General features: G+C 40.0%; 1 protein-coding gene across 2 annotated transcripts in view; it reads right to left on the reverse strand.

Moving 5' to 3' along the window:
• Nucleotides 1-26,409, reverse strand: part of LOC146002401 (uncharacterized protein CG3556-like) — a 365,519-nt gene that overhangs the window by 7,656 nt on the left and 331,454 nt on the right. For both annotated transcript variants that reach the window (XM_083140158.1, XM_083140157.1), the window contains exons 6-7: nt 23,893-24,053; nt 18,613-18,802 (exon numbers count right to left, since the gene is read on the reverse strand). In XM_083140158.1, the coding sequence (XP_082996284.1) occupies nt 18,613-18,802; nt 23,893-24,053 (351 nt within the window). The remainder of the gene's footprint in view (nt 1-18,612; nt 18,803-23,892; nt 24,054-26,409) is intronic.

Consider the following 26,409-nt stretch of genomic DNA (forward strand, 5'->3'; position numbering starts at 1 on the left):
CAATCAAATCGTCTAAGACCCGCTATTGCGGCGCAATTAGCGCACATGCCATCATGCCAAACGTCAAGATTTGAGGTATGGCTTCATAACAAAAATGTAGTAACTGAACTTAATCATGTGTTATTTTTTTAGTATTTTTAAGTTGGGAGCCAGGCCCCCCCCCCTGGCTCCTCCAGAACTCCGCCTATGGTACAAACTCGAGTATCTATAATTTTTAATCCGACAGTAGTAACACTTTGCATGATTTCCGTCTCGGCTTACCTCTGCCAAGGGTAAATTTCTCCGTTGCATTTTCTGACTTTGTTAAAAATAAAATGAGTGGTGCCTTATGTGCATGGAGGCCCAAACTCAAGTCATCTAGCCTACCTCTTGCTACGGGCCAGTCATTTCATTATACTAACAACAATAATTATGCTCCTCGTTATTGATCGTTACATTTCCCGCATGCTGTAGTTTTGAGAAGCAGTGGTGCCCAGGATTTTCGAAAGGGAGGGGTTTTGTGTACATTTTTTAAGTAGTCAGTCCTCAATTTGCCATATTTTTCCGGCCTTTGACGATCTTTTTTTTAGAAATACTGGACCAAAAGGGGGGGTTATAACCCCACCAACCCCCCCCCTTGGGTTGAGACGGGGTTAGGGGGGCTGGCGCACTCGAAGTGCTGCAAACCAAATCCTAACTCGCTACTGGTGAAACTCATCCCAATCTATTTAATATTGTTTCACTCCTAGTACAGTTGGATCCATGAGTATTGCTGTTCAAATTGTCTATCACCATAGTAGTGGGATTGATGATATTATAAACCCGAGAAAGTATGAACCCCCCTCAAGCAGAATTGTCTACACTTAAACCTAGCTCAACATGCCCATATGAGCTTTTTTGCTCAAGTGTAGTACTCCCTCTAATCCAAGATTTTTGTAAAAAAGCCCTCATGGATTCCATGAGAAAGTATGACCCCCCCTCAGATTGATGTGCCTATACTTACAAAAGGCACTTTTGTGAGATTGTTGTCCATAAACTTGTCAAAAATATGCCCCTCTTGATATTTTTTTGGCCACACTTAAAACTAGGCCAGGACACACCCATACCTACTCACACATATTTACTTCTGGTTTAAGTTCAATTGGATACCAGCCTCAACTTGCATATCCAATATTAAAACAATGCAATATGCAGAGACCCTCTAGAATTGCTCCGTGACTCTCTCATTTCTTACATCATAAACATATGATTTTTCACCTATGAGAATAACACTACATATAGTGTCATCAGGTAAAGCCTCATGGAATTCACAGATAATTTTAATATTTGTCCTGTCATTCACCACAACCTGTTTCCTTTTTGAAGTGTTGATTACAAACATGGGTCTCTGTGCTTTGAATTCATCTGGTGTGTAATACATGTCAGTATTGCCAGTAGTGACCCTTTTGAATGATGTAAATGCTTCATATAATTTAAGGAAATCATTCTTGGACATGTCTAAATTGTAATTTTCTCTAGGAAATACCTCATTTCTGCCATTTTTAAGATATATGTTCTTGATGTTGCAGCTATCAAATTTACTTGAATTTTTTTCCTGATTGTTGTGTCTTCCAGTCTGAAACAATACCACTACAAAATCAGGCATGTCATATTGTATGCTGGAGAATGAATTTGTGGCATCAAACTCATAATATGTACCAGTTGCGGGCTTCTGTACACATTGATATGTATAAAATTGCAGAGGAACCCGTGGATTTTTTATTATATCAGCTTTGTATTTAAGAGCATAACTGGCCTCATATTCAACAACAGGGATTCTTAACTCCATAGTCTGAATAATGCATTTGCCTGCATCAGGTAGGGTATTGGGCAGAGCTTCCCCTGTAGGGTTTATTGCACTGTACCTCATCAAAGCATTGTTATCATTTGCAGCTCTTCTAAATGTGATTCTTAAACCACCCTTCCACATAATATCTTTGAAATCCGAGAAGAATCCTGGCAATAGGCGCATCGGGAACAGCACTGTGTGGTTTTTAGATAATATCTTATCACCAGCCTCAAATCCACCTATTTTGTAGTAAGAAGCCTCGGTTTTGGATAATTTTAGTGTGGCCAAAGCTGTGGAGGTAATGCCGGGATAATCCACTCTGTTTATAACAACGCCATGCTTTCTGATCTCAATTTCAGAGAAGAGATGTGGCACAAAATTGTCCACCAATCTTATATTTGAATTTGCCGGATAATCTGTTCCATCGAGCTTTACAACATCAAATTTGATGTATAGATCTGCTCTGTGAGGGTGTATAAATCCATCCCCTACATCAAGATCAACCTCAATCTCTGTGTTGGGTTGATTTAAATTTGCAAATGTCCTCCTGTTTGGGGGGAATGATTGTAGCTCATAACTCTCAATATTTTCCATTTTCTTCTTGTATGTATTTTTATTTAAATGTTAATCTCTATGATAGCAGTTGTTGTGGCTCCAGCAAAATCAACTAATTCTTCTTTTTCATTAGTGACCATCAATTCAATATTATCTATTCTATTATGACACACAGGAAAATATAATGTTGGGGATGGATTGTAGATGATTGGCTCCATGAATTCAGAATTAGGCTTGAATGTTGCAATGATGCCGGTTTGTTTGTGAGTGCCTATGCCATTTGATTTGGTGATCATACCCTCTGCCACATTACAGTGAATATTTAGAGTCTCTATGGCTAAGAATTTAGGTATATTCATAGCAGTGTGTTTGATTGCTGGTTCAAGTTTTGTGTTGTTCTCAAAGCCTAACAGCTCTCCTATAGTACCCAGATCCACTGTTTCTGTGGCAGATACAATCTCTACTCTGTGAGTGACAGAATTTTGACTTAACACTATACCTCTGGGTAATTGAGCATTTAAAGTGGACAGATTATATTGCCCTGGAGTGATGACAATTTTTTCATCCCCTACTGCAATTGTATTGTTGTGGTGTGTAATATTAGGGATCAGGTACATGCCGTAAAATGCTCTGAGAGCTATTGTTTTGGGATACACTATGTCATCATGCAATTTGAGTTTCAATATTGAATTTTGGCTGGTGAGATGAAATACCCCCATGATGTTTCAGATACCACAAGGCCTTTTGAAAATCTTCAATTGATGGTTTATTTATTTGAGACATATATCTAAGAACAGATAAACACAAATGTCCGCAATTAACATCTTTGAAGTTTTGAACACGGGCATTATTGTAATAAAGATTAGCTGAATTTAGATATTTTATTAAATTTTCAGGTGGAACACCTCCAAATGAATCAAACACAAATGCCTCATCTTTTAAATATTTAAGATAACAAATCCAGTGAGTGCCCTGATTTTTGTACTCATCCAAATTAACAATGCCACACTCTTTGTTGAGTGGTTGTTCTGGCAAAGAATCAGACATGTACACACCTCTAAAATGTTTGATGCCCAGTGGCTTGATTAAAGCTTCAATATCTTGGTTTGTAAGCGGCTCTTGTTTTTTTAAACTTATTCATGGCTCTCTTAACACCTTTGCCTTGTTTCTCCATTGCCAGGTTATGGCGCTTCTGCTCATCTAATTCTGCCCTATTTTTCTTGGCATCTATTACTGTTTTTGCTATTGCAGCTGATCCCCCAGCCAAGCTCCCCACAGCCCCGAGAGCAGCTAAGATGGCAGGGATGGTAAATATAAATCCCCCCAAATGTGATTTTTTTCTTGATTGTTGTAATTTTTTTAATTGGGGGGTACTAAGCAACAATTTCATACCATGACCCTTGGCAATACAAGAATTTTTCTTCTTGCGCTGCTTTTTGGTCAAAAGGCTATCAATAGGCCCAAGAGATTTGAGACCTGCATAAGGTATTTGATACATAACACCCTTGGCCTTCATTGTAGGTTTATTATATATATATTCACAACCCCCACCCCAGTTTATGTTTGGTGCTCATAGCTATGGTGGTTCCCAATGCTGCTATTTTTTCACTTAAAGAAGCATCTTTGCTTACAAATCTGCCAAATGCAGCCTCTTCTAATTTCTTGTCTGCAACATGTCTCATGTCAAGATCAGAATGTGTGTTGTATGCAATATCATGGTCTCTACAAGCAGCATCTAAGGGATTAACACCAGGATCCCCTCTGTTTAATCTATGATCCAATTTTGTGCCTGGACCACAATATTGATAGCCTGGAATGTGTAGTTCAAATGGCAGCTTGTTTATAATGTCATTAACAAGGCCCCGACCCTCAGAAATATTCCAAAATTTAGGTGGTAAAGTATTAATAATTTTTATGAGATATCCAATCCCCTTAGTGTCATTCACTATAAAATTTGACAATTTTGTGCTTATCATGTCCATAATTCCAACCTTTTCATTGTAAAAATTGTGGTTCCCAGCATTTTCCTCCCCAGCTATTACCAATAACCTATCTACAAGTTTCCTGACATCATCAACCCACACAAATTCTTTAGGCAGGGTGTTGTATTGTTTGATTCCACTGCCAGTCTTGATCTGTGACCATATGGGCTTGATTAAATTGTTGTATTTTGCCCCACTGCTCGACTTGACTCTTTTTTGTGTGGGATCATTGTTCTGGTATAGAGCATCTGATTTTATTAATATTTCTTTGTAATCCTCATAATCTTGATCTGTATAGCTGCCAGGCCTTTTCCTAGTCATCAGTTCCCACAATCCAGGTGTTCCGGAGTACTTAACAAAAGCACCTTTTTCTCCAAGTCGAGATTCTGAATATACAATTATATCATCTCCCATAAATGTTACTCTGAAATTGCCAATTCTATGTATGATGCTGCCATCAAGCTCTGTGTCAGCATATAAGCCAAAAACCTCATCTTTATTGTCTTTAGGTGTGGTTAAATATTTTTGAGCAAGAAGACCCAATTCAATAGGATCCTGACTAGCCTCAATTCTTCTAGGAGCAATAGGACTAGGTGTATGAATACTTGAAAGTGGGGTGAATGGATAATCTAATATGTTCCTTGCAGCTACAGGTACAAGCTCTGTGAGCAAATTTTGATTTTGCTCTGTAACAGTTTTGATATTCTTACGTAAATTATTAATAGCATCAATTACAGGCTGTTCTGTTTGTTTGTGTTTTTCATAAATTCCTCGGTTCTCTGATTTCCATCCCTTAAATCTTTTTACAAGATAATCTCTTAATTTAAGATCATCAATAATTGGCCTTTTCATGGTTATTTATTTATGTTTCAATGTCTAGAAAATTGTTGATTTTATTTCTGTATTTGCCACTACTGGGTGTTCTTGTCATATCAATTGTGACAACCCCATAACTGTCCTGGTTCCAGCACCTGCTGCAAAACTTGGAAAAATCATTGTAGCTCAGGTCCCCACCTACATATTCATCATGTATGTGTTTGAGGTTGGTATGGTCTTGATGAAACACACATATAAAATTGCTGTTGTCCCGGATCAGCTGCTTGGGTATTTTTGAAAAAGTCTGTGCCAGGTAGAAGCAATCAATGTTTTTGTGCCGGCCCTGTGTAAAAAAATTTCTAACCTTGTTTTGATTATCCAATATAATGTCATCAAACACAACAACAGAATTATCGAGACATTCATCAAGTGGCTTAACATCTGGTTCAAAAGTTGCAATATCCAATCCATCATATAGCTTCATCAGCTGCTGATATTTTAATTGTCCCAAGCTCTTAGAGAAGACATACAAGTGCCTGTTTTTCCAGTCTAACCAGTTGGGTGCCAATAAAAAATTATCAACCATTAGTGTAGTTTTACCACAAGCAGATGGCCCAACAATAAGACACCTAATGGCAGCAATTTGCCATTTCTCTTATTTTGTTGTTCAGGTTCTGGCAGCCTTTTTATAACATCCCAGGTGCTCATATTATTATTTTGTTTGCATCGATCCAGCTGTGTTCTGGGAGTCCTAGCCATTTGACAAGTAACTTGTTGCCTTTTCTGCGGATAATTTTTTCTATGAGATATGTGTCAGGCTGTTTAGTTTTGCTGAGCTCTTGTTCATAGAACCTGCCTTTGAGAATTTCTCCTCGGTGATCCTTTATTATATATGTGTTAAGGGTCCCAGGTTTAACCTGAACCACTGTAAATAATTCAGTGCTCCAGTTTCTTGTAAAGCCTCTCTTGAATAAGTGCTTATATTTGCTTATTCTTACTTGATCCCCAATCTTGTATTTGGCCTTTCTTGTTGTTGGTTGATATTTAGGATAATAAACAGTGCTGATCAATTTTTGCTCATCAGATGAAGTTACTTCAGAGGGTTTCATGTTGATTGTGGAATGGACCGAGTTGTTATATATATGTAGAAGTTCTGGAAGAATATTAATCCATTTATAATTACCTTGAAGTGTAAATTGTTTATACATAAGATTTTTTAAGGTTCTGTTGAATCTCTCTACAATTGAGGCCTTGAGGTTACTGTAACTCGAATAATGTTTTATTGCCTGGCTTTTAATAAATTGTTGAAACACTGAATTATAAAATTCTTTGCCATTATCTGTTTGCAAATAGCGCGGGGATCTTCCACTCTGATTGATGATTGTTCTCAAAGCTTCTGTAACACATGTTCCAGTCTTGGATTTGAGTGGCACAGCCCAGGCAAATTTTGAAAATGTGTCTATTACAGTGAGTAGATACTTGTAGCCCTTGTTGATTTTGTCTAAGTTTTTCAACTGTCCACTTGCCATTTCAATCAAGTCGCTTTGCCATAAATCATCTATGCCCTTTGTGACTACTGGGAGTCTCTTAAAATTATGTCGGGCTTGTCTGTGTAATTCATCAACAATAATTTTTCTAGACATAATATGTAAACAAGAATATTGCAACTATAGGGTGTTCAGCAGCTGATACTGCAGGATTTTCTAAATATAATTTGTCCCCTATTTGTATTTTAAATTCCAGAGAGCCATCATCTTCAGCATAGGCTGTTTCTAATGTATTGGGATCTGTAAAATCCTCTAATTCCACACTGGTAATTTTCACTTTGTTATCAGCATTTGTTATTGATAAGGTGGGGTAGTAGTGTGCCTGTGGTTGAAGCCAATATTTCATCTTGATTGGTCTCAATGTGCCCCCAACAAAAAATTGATAATAAAATTGTGCAGGGGACAGCATATATATTTTGCCACCTGGTGTAAATGGAGAATCATATTCTTTGTTGGGGATGCTGTACAATTCAAGAATTACTGTATGTTTAGGATTTTCAATTATGCCTGTTATTTCCTTTTCTGCTGTGAGCAATCTGCTTGTTACAGATTCAAGATGCTCATTGATGGTCCTAACAACATCATCATGGCCCGGCTTGATTTTTATGTCCACAGCAAGTCTCTTGTATTGTTGCACAATTTCTTGTAGCTGGGTGGCAAAAACAGAGAGAGCATTTGCTTGATTGGATTCCATGGTTCCTAGCTGTTGCTTGATATTAGCTACAATTTGTTGCAAATTTTCAACAATTGCCAATTTTGAATTTTGAGCAGTAAGATCATGGACCTGTCTTCTGATATCCTCAAACAGGGCATGCAGTTCATTAATATGTCGATTGGTTGGAAGAGTGGCCACTGTCTGGGTGAGATGTTTGATCTCTGCTTGGATATTCTTGATATCTTCTGATTTCAATATCCTATTCACTGCTCTCTTAATATTTTTAAGTTCCTGCGATGTAGGCAGATTTGATACTGTATTTTGCAAAAATTCAAGTGCCAATTTTACATTGTTTAATTCAGAAGCATCAGCCACATTTTGCATAGCATTTTGGAGCAGGGCTATATCTGCCTGAGAGGGTGTGGATTGTTGTAAAATTTCAAGTTTTGTTTGGATATCATCTATCAAGTGATGAAAATGAGACAGTTCAGATTCAGTATTGAGGTTTTCAAGCTTTGTGATTTGTTGCTGGACACTGATGAGTGTGTCTACAATCCCGGGCAATCTGGATTCTAGTACATTTGCCAAATCACTTTGCACTGCTGCTATTGTACCTTCAAGATGGGTTATGGAACTTTGAATTTTTCCAAAATCTTCATATGTTTCAAGTTGCAGCTTAATATTTGCTACACTCCGAGTTATTGCATTCAAAGCATCAGAAGATGGCAAATTGTTCATAAAATTTGCAAGTGTCTCAATTTTTTCTTTAACCTCGGCTATGGCATTGTTCAGAGGGTCCAGATTAGGTATTTGGAGTGACTGAATCTGTTCTTTTAGAGTGGAAATCACTACATCAAAATCTTCTTGTGATTTTATGCTTTTGACAATTGTTTGGAGCTGTGTCTGGACATTATTTATGTGCTCTTCCAATTGTTGTTTCAATTGCTCAGAGTTGTTAGCTTGGGTCTTAAATTTGGCTTGAAGAGCTGCAACAGCTTCTTCTAAACTTTGAAAATTATCTAATGTGGCCAGGTCAGTATATTTCTGAAGCAGCAATTTGAGTTCAGAATCAATTTTAAGAAGAGGGTCCATGCATTGTGATTGCAAATTTGTAATTTCTAATTGAAGACTGGCATTGAGTGTGGTTTGTAAAGCTTGTAAATCACTTCTTAATTTCTTGACTCTGACATCAAGCATCAAAATCTCATCACTGTGATCTTCATGTCTTGTATGGCCAAAAATATCATTAGGCATTTTGTTTAGTAGTTATTTATTATAGAGTATCTGATTCTTAATTCTATAAAAAAGGGTATAAGCTTGTCATAAGATCCAGGGACTTCAATATATAAGCAGTCACCAGCAGAAACAGTATAAACAGTGCCAGAAACCATGTTTGAGTGCTTAATTCTGTAAATATTTCTCCCTACTGAAATTTTAACATCACCCTCAGGAGTTGTAATAAATTGCAATTGCCCACCTACAGGTAATTGGTAATGATTTAAATTATTGTTAAATATGTACAATATTTTGCCTGTTTCATCATCAACATCTGTAAATATGCTGTTCAGATGAATAATTAAGAAACCACTCAGTTTAGACTGCATATCAGAAGAGGGTTGTGGTGGTGGCAGCTCCATAATAGCCCGTTTTTTGAACCCAAATAAGTTCATAGGCATGTTTATTTATTTCAAATCATGCTCTGTGCTTGGGCATTGATTGCCATTTTTCAAATCACAATGACCCCATGGTAAAGTATGTATGCCACATGATAAAATGCATCTCTTATCATCATGTGGGTCCAGAGCCACTTTTCTTACAACATTTGAAGTCAATAAGTGATCCACACTCTGAATTCTGGATTCTGATGTTTTGATTAAATTCTGGGATTTGAGACAATTTTTATAATCTTCAAATTCAAGCTCTTTTTCAACAGTAACTCTGCCAATGCCCTTGGCTTTTTTGACAACAGCATTACATGTTTTAAAACTATACATCTTGGCACTTAACCCAGCAAATTCCACAATAACATCACCAAGTGTCTCATCTTTTAACTTACCAGGCACTTTTTTGTTGTGGGGTTGAATCCTTGTATGTTCACTGGTATCAAAGTATTTAATCAATTCAGGCTGTGCAATATCTTGATAAACATCTTCTGTTTGAATATCAAGAATAAAACTATCCGTGTCCATGTACATCAATTTTATATTATCACCATAAAAAGGTTTCAACACATCATAATACAATGTTAACATATGTGATTTGGCCAATTCCAATATTGCAGCCCCTACATAAATAGGTTTATCAAACTTAATTTTTGTTTTTTTTCATGTTGAAAAGTGCCATATTTTCATCATAAATTCTTCTATAATTGAAATTAGGCTTTGCAACCAATTTTTTGCTCAGGCTGGGGTCAGTAATTATTTTAACATCGGTATGTTTTCTGACATTTTCAATTGTTTTGCCATATACTGAATTGACCATCAATTTAAACAAGGACTTATCAAATTGGCTCTTTGCAGATGTTCGAAGCTCCGTGTTTGTATTAATATATGGTTTCAACCATTCTGAGTGCCTGAACCTCAAAACTTTGCCAAGTTTGGTCACTTGAACACCATGATTCATCAGGAACTGGAGGTTCTTGTAATATATGACATAACCCTGTTTTGGCTCCAGTGTCATCATCAATTTCCTCTGTTTAGAGCCAGGTGAGCACTGAACCTCAGGAATTGGGGGCAGATCAGAAAATTTGTTGTGTAAATCATCAGGAATTGTCAGATCAACCTCTAAGAATAGGCCATAGTCACTATCATCAAAGTCCTGAAGATCTTCAATATTAAAATCTTCAACCCATTCAAGCCCTGCATATGGCAGTTTTTGCATCATAGCGGAACCATAGAGGCTGTTGGCATCTACATACACTATATAATTTGATGGCCGTGCTGGATCATAATCAGGCATATATTTGTTATTTGCTCTGGCATATCTCTGAGAACATTGCACCATACCTCCTTTTATACCTTCCTCCATAAACAGATACATGTTCTGATCTTGGATCAGATCCAATGGCATTTTGGTATTTAAAAACATTGCATCCCATGCTAGGCCCGGGGCACTGTAAAAATACACTGGGTCCAGTCCATAATTTTGCATAGAAGATTTTCTGAATGTCTGCATTATATCTGCTAAGATGGTCACATCAAGTTTCAAATATGCCATGTGATAATCACCAAATGTCCGGCATTTTAAATTGTTCCACACCAATTGGGCATGGTGATAATCTTCATCTGTGATTCCAGAACCTCTGATTTTGCTGTAAAACTCTTCTTGTGGTGGCAGGGAACACTCATCAAATTTAGAAAATCTGTAACATAATCATATGGATATACACCCTTCCGCCTAATTAATTTCAGGTCCTGATTTGGAAACAATGCACGTGTGATTTTGAATTGATCATCAGATAATTGAGTGGCCAGTGTATCCAGGCTAGCAGATAAAAATCTGTAAGAATCAAGAAATCTTATGTGAATAGGAACACCATTAACTTTAATTATTTTGCTAATAGCAATATATTTCTCATCATTTTCAGCTAAAATATTTAAATTCTGCTTCTCAAACCCCTCATATCTGATCAAATGATGAAAATCATAATTGGATGCTCCATGGCAAAATATGGGGACAAATTTTGGTCTCTTGATCTTAATATTACAGCTATTACACAGGGCCATTTTATATCGACCATCTGTATGAGAATGGTGTTTCACCTTGATATTTGTATCTGAAAATTCAGAATCACATACCGGGCATTTTTCTGCATTGTTGAAATCTTCAATCTGATCCTCTGTTAAAGGCAACATGGGTTTTGATTTTAATAAAATATTAGATGCTATGTCACGGCACTCATTTTCTATTTTATGTGCAAATATTTTGATGGCATCTGGCCCCATGTATGAATATTCTTTACTAACAACACCATCCTGTACAATCACATAATAAAAGCTTGGAAGGTTCATGTAGCTGGTATGGTGTAATTGAAGATTCTTCAGGATCTGGTTTGCAGGATGCAAGAGATTTGAGGATTGATTCAAAATCACAGACAATATATGCTGGGTGTTCCAACAAGGCTTCAAACTTTTTGAATTTGCAATTTTCACTTGGATTGGGCATCACCATATGAACAGGTTTATAGTTGCCACAGTATTTCAGATGCTCAATTAACTTGTTTTTGGCAATTTCTGCATTCACTTCCCGAACCCCCTTCACCATTTTTTGACCATCAAATACACATAAACATCTTCTGCACAACTTAAATATTCTATTAGATTTGTCTAGTTGTGCCCTCACTAAAGCTTCAAGATTATGTATCAGAGTGTAATGATATGTGCCATCCCCTTCAATTAAGAGCAAATCAATCGGAATAGCAGATTCATCGTCAATTGTACTGATTCTGAGAGGTTCTATCAAGCAATTGCCATGGCCAGTGGAGCAAATAAATACATTAATAGATAATTGTTTATTATTGATATTCCTGGCCTTTTTTTCAAATTTATCAATATTCTGTACAGACATTGGATATTCTAAACCCTCCATTGCATCGTCAAAATCATGTTCATGTTGTTTGTAATAATTTATTCTCTCAGGATGCCTTGAAACTGGATACAAAGCAGCTAATATACACCACAAAAAGCATTTCAGGTCGGTATTTTCTATATTAACCACGGCTCTTCTGTTTTTAATATTATCAGGTAATGGCAAATATGTAGAACCTTGTAATGGGCTGAATTCAGAAATATTAACATATAACTTGTGAGGAGAGCCGCATAGGCTCCATCCAGACTCTTTTGCCGCAAATTCAGAGTGTTTAATGTTCAATTGATCCATTAAACTGCTTATTATTGTGTCTGAATTTGCATTTGAATATACCGGTACAGTTTCTGTTCTGTGGGGCTGTGTAAATTTTGTGCCATTTCGCTTCTTATATTGAGTATACAATTTGAGGGACAGCTTATAAGAGCCATTTTGTGCATTTAGAATTGCCTGCAGATCAGGATTTACACTGTTCAAAAAATTATCAATGCCACATCTTGGCTCTGATACAAACCGATAATCCCTAAGTTGGGCATTAAAACTGCTATGGATAGGTGCATAGCATAGCTGCTTTGCAGGTCCAGCATTAACAGGTGCTTCGTGCTTCCTTTTCAGACCAGATGTAGATGGTTGTGGGGGCAATGTTGATGACTGTGCAGAACAAGTATCTCTATGTTTATATGTGAAATATTCCATGTTATATTCTCTATGGCATTTGGGGCAAATTTTTGTGGGAGTTCTGTATTTGTCTGGATTACAAATTTTTTGGTGCTTGGCCCAATTGGGGCTGGATATATTTTTATTGCATTGATTACAATGTTTTTGATTTGGCATTTTTCTTGTTGTTTATTATATACAATTTCCTGGGCTTCAATTCAAAATTCTATGCTGGATAAAAATATCAGTTGGGTTCAGCACTGTGCTTTGTGTGTGTGTGTGTGTGTGTGTGTGTGTGTGTGTGTGTGTGTGTGTGTGTGTGTGTGTGTGTGTGTTAATATTTTTGGCTTTGGTATTTATATAAAATTTCCTGGGTTTTAAATCTAATCTCTATGCTTAATCAGTTGGGTTCAGTGCAGACAAAAAACTGCATAGCTCTATGTCAATTAGTTCTTGAGATTTTGTATTTAGGAATCACTTTGACCCCCCTGCCAAAAATTGGCTTTTATTGCATCAGTGTATATTGTTTCTATGATCAAAATTCTATGCTTAATAAAAAATATCAGTTGGGTTCAGTACAGACAAAAAAACTGCATAGCTCTATGTCAATTAGTTCTTGAGATTTGTATTTAGGAACCACTTTGGGCTTCCCCCCTCTTCCCCCCCTCCCCCCTGCCAAAAATTGGCTTTTATTGTATTAGTGTATATTGTTTCTATGACCTTACTTGGGTTATTCCGCCAAATTATATGCTTCAATTCTCCTATACTTTGGTGGAGCCTGTTCAGGTTCTGCCCCCCACTTGTGGGTTCCACTGCCGATCCAGCAATGGTGAAGAATCTGCACTGTGCCCTGGCTTATATAGTTTTGTCGGACCAATCAAAACCTTGCTTTCAAAATTTCTGTTTATTAATTGTCCAATCTTGTTTATTCTTGTCCTGTCTTGTTGAATTTTGTTTGGACTGGTTCTAACCTGTAATATTGTGTCCTGTCTTGTTGAATCTTGTTTATTCTTGTCCTGTCTTGTTGAATTTTGTTTGGACTGGTCCTAACCTGTAATATTGTGTTCTGTCTTGTTGAATTTTGTTTGGACTGGTTCTAACCTGTAATATTGTGTCCTGTCTTGTTGAATTTTGTTTGGACTGGTTCTAACCTGTAATATTGTGTCCTGTCTTGTTGAATCTCGTTTATTCTTGTCCTGTCTTGTTGAATTTTGTTTGGACTGGTCCTAACCTGTAATATTGTGTTCCGTCTTGTTGAATTTTGTTTATTCTTGTCCTGAATTGTTGAATCTTGTTTATTCTTGTCCTGAATTGTTGAATCTTGTTTATTCTTGTTCTGTCTTGTTGAATTTTGTTTGGACTGGTTCTAACCTGTAATATTGTGTCCTGTCTTGTTGAATCTTGTTTATTCTTGTCCTGAATTGTTGAATCTTGTTTATTCTTGTCCTGTCTTGTTGAATTTTGTTTGGACTGGTCCTAACCTGTAATATTGTGTTCTGTCTTGTTGAATTTTGTTTATTCTTGTCCTGAATTGTTGAATCTTGTCTATTCTTGTCCTGTCTTGTTGAATTTTGTTTGGACTGGTTCTAACCTGTAATATTGTGTCCTGTCTTGTTGAATCTTGTTTATTCTTGTCCTGAATTGTTGAATCTTGTTTATTCTTGTCCTGAATTGTTGAATTTTGTCTATTCTTGTCCTGTCTTGTTGAATTTTGTTTGGACTGGTTCTAACCTGTAATATTGTGTCCTGTCTTGTTGAATCTTGTTTATTCTTGTCCTGTCTTGTTGAATTTTGTTTGGGTTGGTCTTAACCTGTAATATTGTGTTCTGTCTTGTTGAATCTTGTTTATTCTTGTCCTGAATTGTTGAATCTTGTTTATTCTTGTCCTGAATTGTTGAATTTTGTCTATTCTTGTCCTGAATTGTTGAATTTTGTTTGGACTGGTCCTAGCCTGTAATATTGTGTCCTGTCTTGTTGAATTTTGTTTATTCTAATTTGATGTATGGGTGTGTGTATGGCTTAGTTTTAAGTGTGGCCAAAAAAATATCAAGAGGGGCATATTTTTGACAAGTTTATGGACAACAATCTCACAAAAGTGCCTTTTGTAAGTATAGGCACATCAATCTGAGGGGGGGTCATACTTTCTCATGGAATCCATGAGGGCTTTTTTACAAAAATCTTGGATTAGAGGGAGTACTACACTTGAGCAAAAAGCTCATATGGGCATGTTGAGCTAGGTTTAAGTGTAGACAATTCTGCTTGAGGGGGGTTCATACTTTCTCGGGTTTATAATATCATCAATCCCACTACTCACCATGCACTTTATTTGACCCAATAAGAGCTTCAAGAGTTACAAGAAAACTCAAAACAAGCTGTTGAGAACTTCTGCACCAGCGTACATAAGAATCCATCGCTTCAAAACACACAGGATGTAAGAGAAAATTAATGAAAACAGTCATGGACAATTTGACGAGCAATCCCACTGTACAATAGGCGCACACAGGAATTTCCTATGGGAGGATTCAACCAAATGAAAAATATGAGTCTGCCTCTCATAAAATAAAATAAAATACAAATCTGGTGTGTACGGGATGAATTCAAAGTCCTACAAAAGAGTCCAACGATTGGAAAATGCTGCTGTGTCGTTCCAAACAGTAATCAGGATGGTTTAATTGGGGGTTCTGACCCCATATCCCCTTTGGTGCACCCATGCCTAGTACGGAACAAGTAACAGAGAGATTATACTTCCTAAAATGATACACAATCACCGCATACCTGTGAAATGCATCAGTGCGAAGGCCAATCGCATTGTCATTGACGAAAAGAACTTCCTGTTGAGTGGATCTTGACCAAGGTGTCTGGAGCTCAACATTAGGGTCACGTCACTCATGACGTGAGTGGAAATATGTAAGAATGCTCAACTATTATGTCTCATGGTTATGGACCTGGATGACTCGAAGGTCTTTCACACTGGTATGGAGGTTTCCTACCGTGTCTTCAGGGCATGCCTCTGGTGGTGTAAGTTTTTCTGTTATTTGGGGGATGTTTTCTCTCCAGACAACTTACTTCTGGTGGATTCTGCTCTGGTTGTTATGGCTACTATGATTCTCTCAATTACTCTCTTTCTCATCCATCCAAACAGAATAATATCTCTGTCTCTTTTTGCTGCCTTATTTAATTTTCACTCATTCCATGTGTAACTATTTCTTCCTTTCTTCCGTTCTTCAACTGTCTCTTCTTTCAACCTACTATTACTTCCCTTGTTTCTCTGTTTAATTCTTTCTACCATTTTTAATGTCTCTTCTTTCTTTAGATTACTTTCTCTCTTGCATTGCTTGTCTATTTCTTTCTTTCTTTGTCTTCTCTGAATCTATTTTTGTTTTCCTTCACATGTTTCTCTTTTTCCGTCTTTCTATGTTTCTTATTTTTACAACCTCTTTGTCTATCTTGTTTCCTTATTTTTCCTATCGTTCTTAATTTGTCTCTCTGTTTTCCAACCTTCTATTTATTTTTTACTATATCTCTCTTTCCTACCATACCATTCTTAATTTCCCTGTCTCTCTCTTTTTATACATTTTTTCTATCTTGGTTTTTACCTTTCTCAAGTTTTGGTTGCTCTCTCTTCGTATTCTATTCTTTCTTTCTCTGTTTTTCTAATTATTTCTTTCCAAATTTCTTAATTTCTCTCTTTTTCTACCTTATTTCTCTTTGTTCCTTCCTTTGTTTCACCATTTCCTTGCTTCCGTCTTTCTTAATCTGACTCTTTTTTCTAGCTTATTTATATTTCATTCTTTCCTTTTCTATTTATTCTTTTCTACATTTAAGTCATCTTTCTTTCTCTTCTGCTTTATTATTTTATTTTCTTCCTTTGTTTGTTTTTCTTTCTCTGCTTTCTTCTGTTGTGCGTCACTTTCTTTTTTTCTGTTCCTCTTTTCTCAATCTGATTTTATCTTCCTTCCTTCCTTCGCCTGTTTTTCTGGTTCTTATTTCAATTCGATTCTCTGTCTCTTTTTCTTCCCTCCTCTCTCTCTCTCTTTCCCTCTGTTTCTCTGTATTACCACTATATTTTACTACTAATGATGTGAAGATGTTTCAGGAATTGTTTGTTCACCCTTCACAATACGTTCTTGCCTGTAAACATTAGAATTTTACTAACGGAATTGATGGCGGAACACCACGTGACAGATTTGTTTGGACTGTGACGTCACAATAATATGATCAAGGGCGCCGCGGATATTTTTCTCCTGGGAGGGCGGAATCACATAAGTGTCATTATACTACTACCACCACAAATTATACAATTCAAATTGAATTGAAAATACTTTGGCGTTATATACAAGTTCAGACTCAAGTCTACTATTTTGGCAGAAACCGAATTCGCCTTCCTTCCTTTCCATAAATATTATCACTATGTTGATGAACAGTTCTTTTTCTTTTTGTACCTTTTCACAATTCACAGATATCAACCAGAGTCAGAGACCAATTAAACTACTGTCCTTCATTGCACCTCTGATCCATGTTTTTACGTGCCGAAGGGTACTACTACATCGCGCTACGACTCCAGGGGTCCCGGGTTAGAATCAGTGATGTGCGTCTACACGTAAACAACGATAGTCTACATTCTACACGTAGACTATTATATACACGTAGATTAGGTAATCTATGTAAACAACATGGCGAAAGGTGATAACTTAGCAAAGAGCGCCGTGGAATTAAAAGAAAATTATATTGAATATCAGTTGCTAATGTGTGTGGAGAACTTTTCATAATCATTCTTTCAAATTCACACAATTTCTCACCTAGGAAGAAACCTAATATAGGAAATATTCTAGTGTTTTATGGAGAAAAGACCACTCTTACCTCACGACTGCCATCTGTTGTTGTTTTTTGCATACTATTTATCTTCTTCCATAGTTGATAATAAAAGAGAAGAGAAATTTTGTTGTAAATAGGATTCTTTTCATTTCGTTAGGAACCAATATAGTTGAAAATGTCGCTTTCATTTCATGAAACCCTTGAAAATTAATTTTAAAGCACTTTAGATTGTCTACGTAGTCTATGTAAACTACAACCCAATGTAATCTACTCGTAGATTACGTGTAGACAATGCATGTAGACGTAAACGTATAGTCTACGGCACATCACTGGTTAGAATCCAAGACTGGGCATGGATGTTCGTGAGTGTCCATCAGTGATGTGCGTCTATGCGTAAACAACGATAGTCTACATTTTACACGTAGACTATTTTATACACGTAGATTACGTAATCTATGTAAACAACATGGCGAAAGGTGATAACTTAGCAAAGGGCGCCATGGAATTAAAAGAAAATTATACAGCGTATCAGTTTCTGATGTGTGAGGAGAACTTTTCAGACTCTTTCTTCCAAATTCGAACAATTTCTCACTTAGGAAGAAACCTAATATAGGAAATAATCTAGTGTTTTATGGGAAAAAGACCACTCTTACCTCCCGACTGCCATCTGTTGTTGTTTTTTGCATACTACTTATCATCCTCCATAGTTGATAATAGAAGAGAAGATAAATTTTGTTGTAAATAGGATTCTCATTTCGTTAGGAACCAGTACAGTTGAAAATGTCACTTTCTTTCATGAAACTCTTGAAACTTAATTCTAATGCACTTTAGATTGTCTACCCAATGTAATCTACGCGTAGATTACGTGTAGACAACGCATGTAGACATATTCTTATAGTCTACGGCACATCACTGGTGTCCATTCATCAATTTCATCATGTCATCACTCATCCCCATCTTCGCAAATTAGTTGAAAGTGGCACAAAAAGCGAAGTAAGATAAAGGAAATAAATCAATCGATGGGTACTATTGTAAAATAATAATAATTATTGCTGTACGACCTGTAAGTTACAGAAAACAAATCGCTACCGTTTTACCATTCCAATTCCATTAACTGTTTCCACAAACCTCGGGGGTGGGCAAGTGCCCCCTGAATATTATCCATTGTTTATCTTGTGATACGTATTGCCTTACCGACCGTAGCTGGTCTCCTATGACAGCTGGTGTTCCTAATGAACGGCAAGCCCCGTCCGTTGAGGCCGAGGACCACTTCCGTTGTGGTGTAGACGTCGACGAAGAAGCCTTCGGGGTCCTGCTGGGACAACAGGTAGTTGGTGGCGGAGGAGTGGTTCCAGAGAGTCGTCTCGTTGCATCCTACCAGCGCCTGGAATCAACAAAATCTGCTCAGTTACTATAGTTTGTGGGTGTGTAGAGCATTCAAGGTATCCATCATAATTATCTGAATTTGTGACAGTGTTTGTTTATTAGCATACAATGTTATTTTTTTTTCTCAGTGACGTATATTCTTTCGGTTCCGATTTTTCGGTCCCCATTCCGATTATCCGATTTTAAAAAGCCACCCGCTTATCTGATTCTCTATTATAAGACTTCTGATTTCCCACCCGGTTATCCAACTTTCGATTTCCCACCCGGTTATCCTACTTTCATTTCCCACCCGGTTATCCGACTTTCGATTTTCCACCCGGTTATCCGACTTTCATTCCCCACCCGGTTATCCGACTTTCGATTTCCCACCCGGTTATCCGACTTTCAATTCCCACCCGGTTATCCCATTTGAGATTTTCAACACGGATATACAACATTCGATTCCCTACCCGGTTTTCCAACTTTCGATTCCCCAGTGGTTATCCGACTTTCGATTTCCCACCCGGTTATCCGACTTTCGATTTCCAACCAGGTTATACAACTTTCGATTCCCCAACCGGATATCCGACTTTCGAACTACAACCCGGTTATCCGACTTTCGATTCCTCACCCGGTTATCCAACTTTCGATTCCCAACGGTTATCCGACATCCGATTTCCCACCCGGTTATCCGACTTTCGATTCCCCACCCGGTTATCCAACTTTCGATTTCCCACCCGGTTATCCGACTTTCGATTTCCAACCAGGTTATACAACTTTCGATTCCCCAACCGGATATCCGACTTTCGAACTACAACCCGGTTATCCGACTTTCGATTCCTCACCCGGTTATCCAACTTTCCATTCCCAGCGGTTATCCGACTTCCAATTTCTCACCGGTTATACGACTTCCGATTTTCCACCCGGTTATCCAACTTTCGATTCCTCAAGATTTCCCACCCGGTTATCCGACTTTCGATTCCCCACCCGGATATCCAACTTTCGATTCCCCACCCGGATATCCGACTTTCGATTTCCAACTCGGTTATCCGACTTTCGATTCCCAACCCGGTTATCCAACTTTCGATTCCTCAGCGGTTATCCGAATTCCGACTTCCCACCCGGTTATCCGACTTCCGATTTCCAACCCGGTTATCCAACTTTCGATTCCCCAAACGATTTTCAGACTTTCGATTTCCCACCAGGTTATCCGACTTGAGATTTCCAACCCGGTTATCCGACTTGAGATTTCCAACCCGGTTATCCAACTTTCGATTCCCCACCCGGTTTTTCAAATTTCGATACCCCACCCGATTATCCAACTTTCGATTCCCCAGCCGGACATCCGAATTTCGATTCCCAACCCAGTTAGCCGACTTTCGATTCCCAACCCGGTTATCCAAATTTCGATTCCTCAGCGGTTATCCGACTTCCGATTTCCCACACGGTTATCCGAATTCCGATTTCCCACCCGGTTATTCAACTTTCGAATCACCACCCGGTTTTTCAACTTTTGATTCCCCAGCGGTTATCCGACATCCGATTTCGCACCCGGTTATATGACTTTCGATTCCCAACCCGGTTATCCAACTTTCGATTCCCAACCCGGTTACCCAACTTTCGATTCCCCACCCGAATATCCGACTTTTGATTCCGCAACGGTTATCCGACATCCGATTTCCCACCCGGTTATCCGACTTTCAATTCCCCACCCGGTTATCCAACTTTCGATTCCCAGCGGTTATCCGACTTCCGATTTCTCACCGGTTATACGACTTCCGAATTTCCACCCGGTTATCCGACTTTCGATTCCCAACTCGGCTATCCAACTTTCAAATTCCCACCCGGTTATCCAACTTCCGATTTCCCACCCGGTTATCCGACTTTCGATTTCCCACCCGGTTATCCAAATTTCGATTCCCCACCCGGATATCCGACTTCCGATTTCCCACCCGGTTATCCGACTTTCGATTCCCAACCCGATTATCCAACTTTCGATTCCCCATCGGTTATCCGAATTCCGACTTCCCACCCGGTTATCCGACTTCCGATTTCCAACCCGGTTATCGAAATTTCGATTCCCCAAACGATTTTCAGACTTTCGATTTCCCACCAGGTTATCCGACTTGAGATTTCCAACCCGGTTATTCGACTTGAGATTTCCAACCCGGTTATCCGACTTGAGATTTCCAACCCGGTTATCCAACTTTCGATTCCCCACCCGGTTTTTCAAATTTCGATACCCCACCCGATTATCCAACTTTCGATTCCCCAGCCGGACATCCGACTTTCGATTCCCAACCCGGTTATCCGACTTTCGATTCCCAACCCGGTTATCCAAATTTCGATTCCTCAGCGGTTATCCGACTTCCGATTTCCCACCCGGTTATCCGACTTCCGATTTCCCACCCGGTTATCCAACTTTCGATTCACCACCCGGTTTTTCAACTTTTGATTCCCCAGCGGTTATCCGACATCCGATTTCGCACCAGGTTATCTGACTTTCGATTCCCAACCCGGTTATACAACTTTCGATTCCCCACCCGAATATCCGACTTTTGATTCCGCAACGGTTATCCGACTTTCGATTTCCCACCCGGTTATCCAACTTTCGATTATCCAGTTGTTATCCGACTTCCGATTTTCCACCCGGTTATCCGACTTCCGATTTCCCACCCGGTTATCCGACTTCTGATTTCCCACCCGGTTATCCGACTTTCGATTCCCAACTCGGCTATCCAACTTTCGAATTCCCACCCGGTTATCCAACTTCCGATTTCCCACCCGGTTATCCGACTTTCGATTTCCCACCCGGTTATCCAAATTTCGATTCCCATCCGGTTTTCCAACTTTCGATTCCCCACCGGTTATCAGACTTTCGATTTCCCATCCGGTTATCCGACTTCAGATTTCCAACCCGGTTATCAAACTTGCGATTCCCCACCCGGTTATTCGACTTTCGATTCTCCATCCGGTTACCCGACTTTCGATTCACCACCCTGTTATCCAACTTTCGACTCTCCCCCCGGTTATCCGACTTGAAATTTCCAACCCGGTTACCCGACTTTCGATTCCCCACCAGGTTATCCAACTTTCGATTCCCCACCCGGTTACCCGACTTTCGATTCTCCACCAGGTTATCCGACTTTCGATTCCCCACCCGGTTACCCGACTTTCGATTCTCCACCAGGTTATCCAACTTTCGATTCCCCACCCGGTTACCCGACTTTCGATTCTCCACCAGGTTATCCGACTTTCGATTCCCCACCCGGTTACCCGACTTTCGATTCTCCACCAGGTTATCCGACTTTCGATTCCCCACCCGGTTACCCGACTTTCGATTCTCCACCAGGTTATCCAACTTTCGATTCCCCACCCGGTTACCCGACTTTCGATTCTCCACCAGGTTATCCAACTTTCGATTCCCCACCCGGTTACCCGACTTTCGATTCTCCACCAGGTTATTTGACTTTCGATTCCCCACCCGGTTACCCGACTTTCGATTCTCCACCAGGTTATCCGACTTTCGATTCCCCACCCGGTTATCCAACTTTCGATTCACCACCCGGTTATCCAACTTTCGATTTCCCACCCGGTTATCCGACTTTCGATTCTCCACCAGGTTATCCAACTTTCGATTCCCCACCCGGTTATCCGACTTGAAATTTCCAACCCGGTTATCCAACTTTCGATTCCCCAGTTGTTATCCGACTTTCGATTCCCCACCCGGTTACCCGACTTTCGATTCTCCACCAGGTTATCCGACTTTCGATTCCCCACCCGGTTACCCGACTTTCGATTCTCCACCAGGTTATCCAACTTTCGATTCCCCACCCGGTTACCCGACTTTCGATTCTCCACCAGGTTATCCAACTTTCGATTCCCCACCCGGTTACCCGACTTTCGATTCTCCACCAGGTTATCCGACTTTCGATTCCCCACCCGGTTACCCGACTTTCGATTCTCCACCAGGTTATCCGACTTTCGATTCCCCACCCGGTTATCCAACTTTCGATTCCCCACTCTGTTATCCGACTTTCGATTCCCCACTCTGTTATCCGACTTGAGATTTCCAACCCGGTTATCCAACTTTCTATTCCCCACCCGGTTATCCAACTTTCGATTCCCCACCCGGTTATCCGACTTTCGATTCCCTACCCGGTTGTCCGGTTTGCGGTTTCACATTAGGTTATAAGACTTTCGGTTCCCATCCACGTACGTTATGTTTTGAGTTGTTTATGGATACCAGATCTACACTTCTGTATCCCGGTACTCCTCGATCTTGGTTCCTGATCCAGGTAGACTTTTGGTTCGGGAACCGAGTACCCAGTTAACCAGTAGCCGGGCAACCCGCACCCGAAAATGTATGAGCGTTCCTGAGTCAAGAAGACCTTGATGCCCTCTACACGCTGTGAATTTTACGGCGATACCCTGGGTGAGGGTAGGGGCGAAGAGAGAGTTACTTACTTGTTGAAAAGTAATTGAGTTAGTTACTCATCTGAAAAAGTAAACCTCCCCGCAGTGGCCGAGTGTTCTAATTAAGTTTTTCTCCCACCTACGGTCCCAGGTTCGAGTCCTGGCCTTCGCATGAATGTCACATCATCAACAAACAAAGTGAATTAAAACATGGAGAAATACAAAGACAAACAAAAGACAACCACGTAAGACTGTAAAAATTAACCGAATTGCAATTATTGATCTGAAAAAGTAACTTACAGTTACTTGGCTGAAAAGTAACCGAATTACACTTACTCCTCTGAAAAAGTAACAGTTGCTCTTCACTGCAATTTTGTGAGTTTTTTTTTTGAGGTTTGACACCATAAATTGATTTCTTTTAAAAAAAAATATCCTAATACCTTAATGATAACCTTAGGTTATCATTTCCTGTGCAAGTAACTAGAAGGATCTTCCCTTTTCCTTACAGAAAAATAAGGCTCAATACTTCCTTACTATTTAAAAAGAACCCAATACTATTTCTTTCTCTTGAATATTATTACCACAAAACCAACCCAAGGGCCGCATGATACCGCATTGCCTTAAAACTAAGGTGGAAAAAGTTTGACATATTGCCGCTGTGTGGCAGCATTATACAAACGCCCACTTTAATACCTGGACCGCCAGCGCCGTGCTGTGGAGATTTCCAAAACTACCATCAGGTTTCTGCTCCTTCACCAAGTTCTGCAGTGGCTTGCGAACGTAGTGGTCCAGGTTTCTGTTTTTGTGTTCCCTGACAATGCAGTTGAGGGCCATCAGAACCATGGAGAGAGTATCTTGCAAAGAAATTAAAAAGAGGATAAGAAAGCAATTGAAGTTCGGCAAGTTACGTAAAGTTTGCTCAACTCTAAACCTACGAACAAGGATTTTGAATTTGCAAATGAGAAGTAGAATTTTCTAGCAACTGCAGCTTCAAGATTACGAATATTTTAGTCGATAGAGAATTTTTTTGTTGTTTTATTCCCAGCTTATGCACAGTGCAATAAAACTTTTACAGTGATACAGACAAAGCTTTCGTTTTATGCCCTATGAAACCCAGTCTGGTTGAAACTAAATGCATGAAATTCTAAAGAAAAATCAACTTTCGAAAAAATAAGTTACTCGATATGAGAATATGCACGGTGGTTGAAAACTTTTGCTGAGAGTGTAATTCGCCATTCAAATATATACGAACATTTCCGAGCAATCAAAGGATGGCGGTAGCAGTGCCGTGCTTAGGATTTTTGAAAGGGGGAGGGGCTAAGTATTCTTTTTTTGGTAATCAGTCCTCATTTTGCCATCTTTTCCCGGCTTTGAGGTTCTTTTCTTTTTGGGAATACTGGGCCAGAGAGGGGTTATGACCCCCACCTAGCCTCCTTGGCACGCTACTGGACCGCGGGGCCGGGAGGGAGACATTTGTACGGCTGTGGAGCCAGGGTTGTCATGCGACACGTATTTTACGGGACAGTCCCTTATTTAAGAAATATGTCCCGCGTCAAGTTTCAATCTTTTCCGGGGCGTCACTTGTCCCGTGTTTGAAAATTACATTTTTTCGCGGATATATCCATATGTCCGAATTCCAGTTCCGCTTCCCCACCTGTTTGTGACCATTTCCTCCCCTGCACTCTTTCTACTTGCTTCCCAGCGTGTGTGAGTACTGGGTAAGAATGTTAGACAATTCTACCAAATTTAGTTAAGACAGGCAACCTAGATGGCATCATATTCAAAAATATAGTTCTGCGGACGCCTATCATTTACAATAATTACCCTGTTTTGTGTCATTTCTTGTACATTTTGATGAATTTATAAGCCACAACAATTCTGTCCCATCTTCTGTGCCATCATCTTCAGACAAATTAAAGTAAATCTAAATACCGTTGTTCACGAATAGTATATTTGATATATTCTTTATTAAATCATTCATTGAATTCTATTCCAATATGCATATCTCATCTCTTTAAATATGAGCCTCACTGACGTATTTTCAGCGATTTTTAAGACCCATTTGAGAGAAGAAACTGTTACGGAAGAAAGCTACGTTGTCGGACGTAAATATGGCGCCTAGAACGTACAAGGTTAACGTCGACAATCGAGGCAATCAAATATTTACGTAGAGAGTGCAGGCCTCATGGGCTGTAGCCTGCATGAGGTTTATGTCGAGATTACAAATCACACGGTTTTGTGTCGAGAGCACAGACCACGCGGGGTTTACGTCGAGAGTGAGGCCACGCTGGGTTTACGTCGAGAGCCCTGGCAACGCTGGTTTTACGTCGAGAGCCCTGGCAACGCGGGGTTTACGTCGAGAGCCCAGGCCATGCTGGGTTTACGTCGAGAGCCAAGGACACGCTGGGTTTACGTCGAGAGTGCAGACCACGCTGGGTTTACGTCGAGAGCCAAGGCCACGCTGGGTTTACGTCGAGAGTGCAGGCCACGCTGGGTTTACGTCGAGAGCCAAGGCCACGCTGGGTTTACGTCGAGAGTCCAGGCCGCGTTGGGTTTACGTCGACAGTCCAGGCCACGCTGGGTTTACGTCGAGAGTGCAGGCCACGCTGGGTTTACGTCGAGAGTGCAGGCCACGCTGGGTTTACGTCGAGAGTGCAGGCCACGCTGGGTTTACGTCGAGAGTGCAGGCCACGCTGGGTTTACGTCGACAGTCCAGGCCACGCTGGGTTTACGTCGAGAGTGCAGGCCACGCTGGGTTTACGTCGAGAGCCCTGGCAACGCTGGTTTTACGTCGAGAGCCCTGGCAACGCTGGTTTTACGTCGAGAGCTCTGGCAACGCGGGGTTTACGTCGAGAGCCCTGGCAACGCTGGGTTTACGTCGAGAGCCCTGGCAACGCTGGGTTTACGTCGAGAGCCCTGGCAACGCTGGTTTTACGTCGAGAGCCCTGGCAACGCGGGGTTTAGGTCGAGAGCCCAGGCCATGCTGGGTTTACGTCGAGAGCCAAGGACACGCTGGGTTCACGTCGAGAGTGCAGGCCACGCTGGGTTTACGTCGAGAGTGCAGGCCACGCTGGGTTTACGTCGAGAGTGCAGGCCACGCTGGGTTTACGTCGAGAGCCAAGGCCACGCTGGGTTTACGTCGAGAGTCCAGGCCGCGTTGGGTTTACGTCGACAGTCCAGGCCACGCTGGGTTTACGTTGAGAGTGCAGG

Source organism: Lepisma saccharinum, chromosome 18 (assembly GCF_977018435.1).
Source record: "Lepisma saccharinum chromosome 18, izLepSacc3.1, whole genome shotgun sequence".
NCBI classification, from domain to species: domain Eukaryota; kingdom Metazoa; phylum Arthropoda; class Insecta; order Zygentoma; family Lepismatidae; genus Lepisma; species Lepisma saccharinum.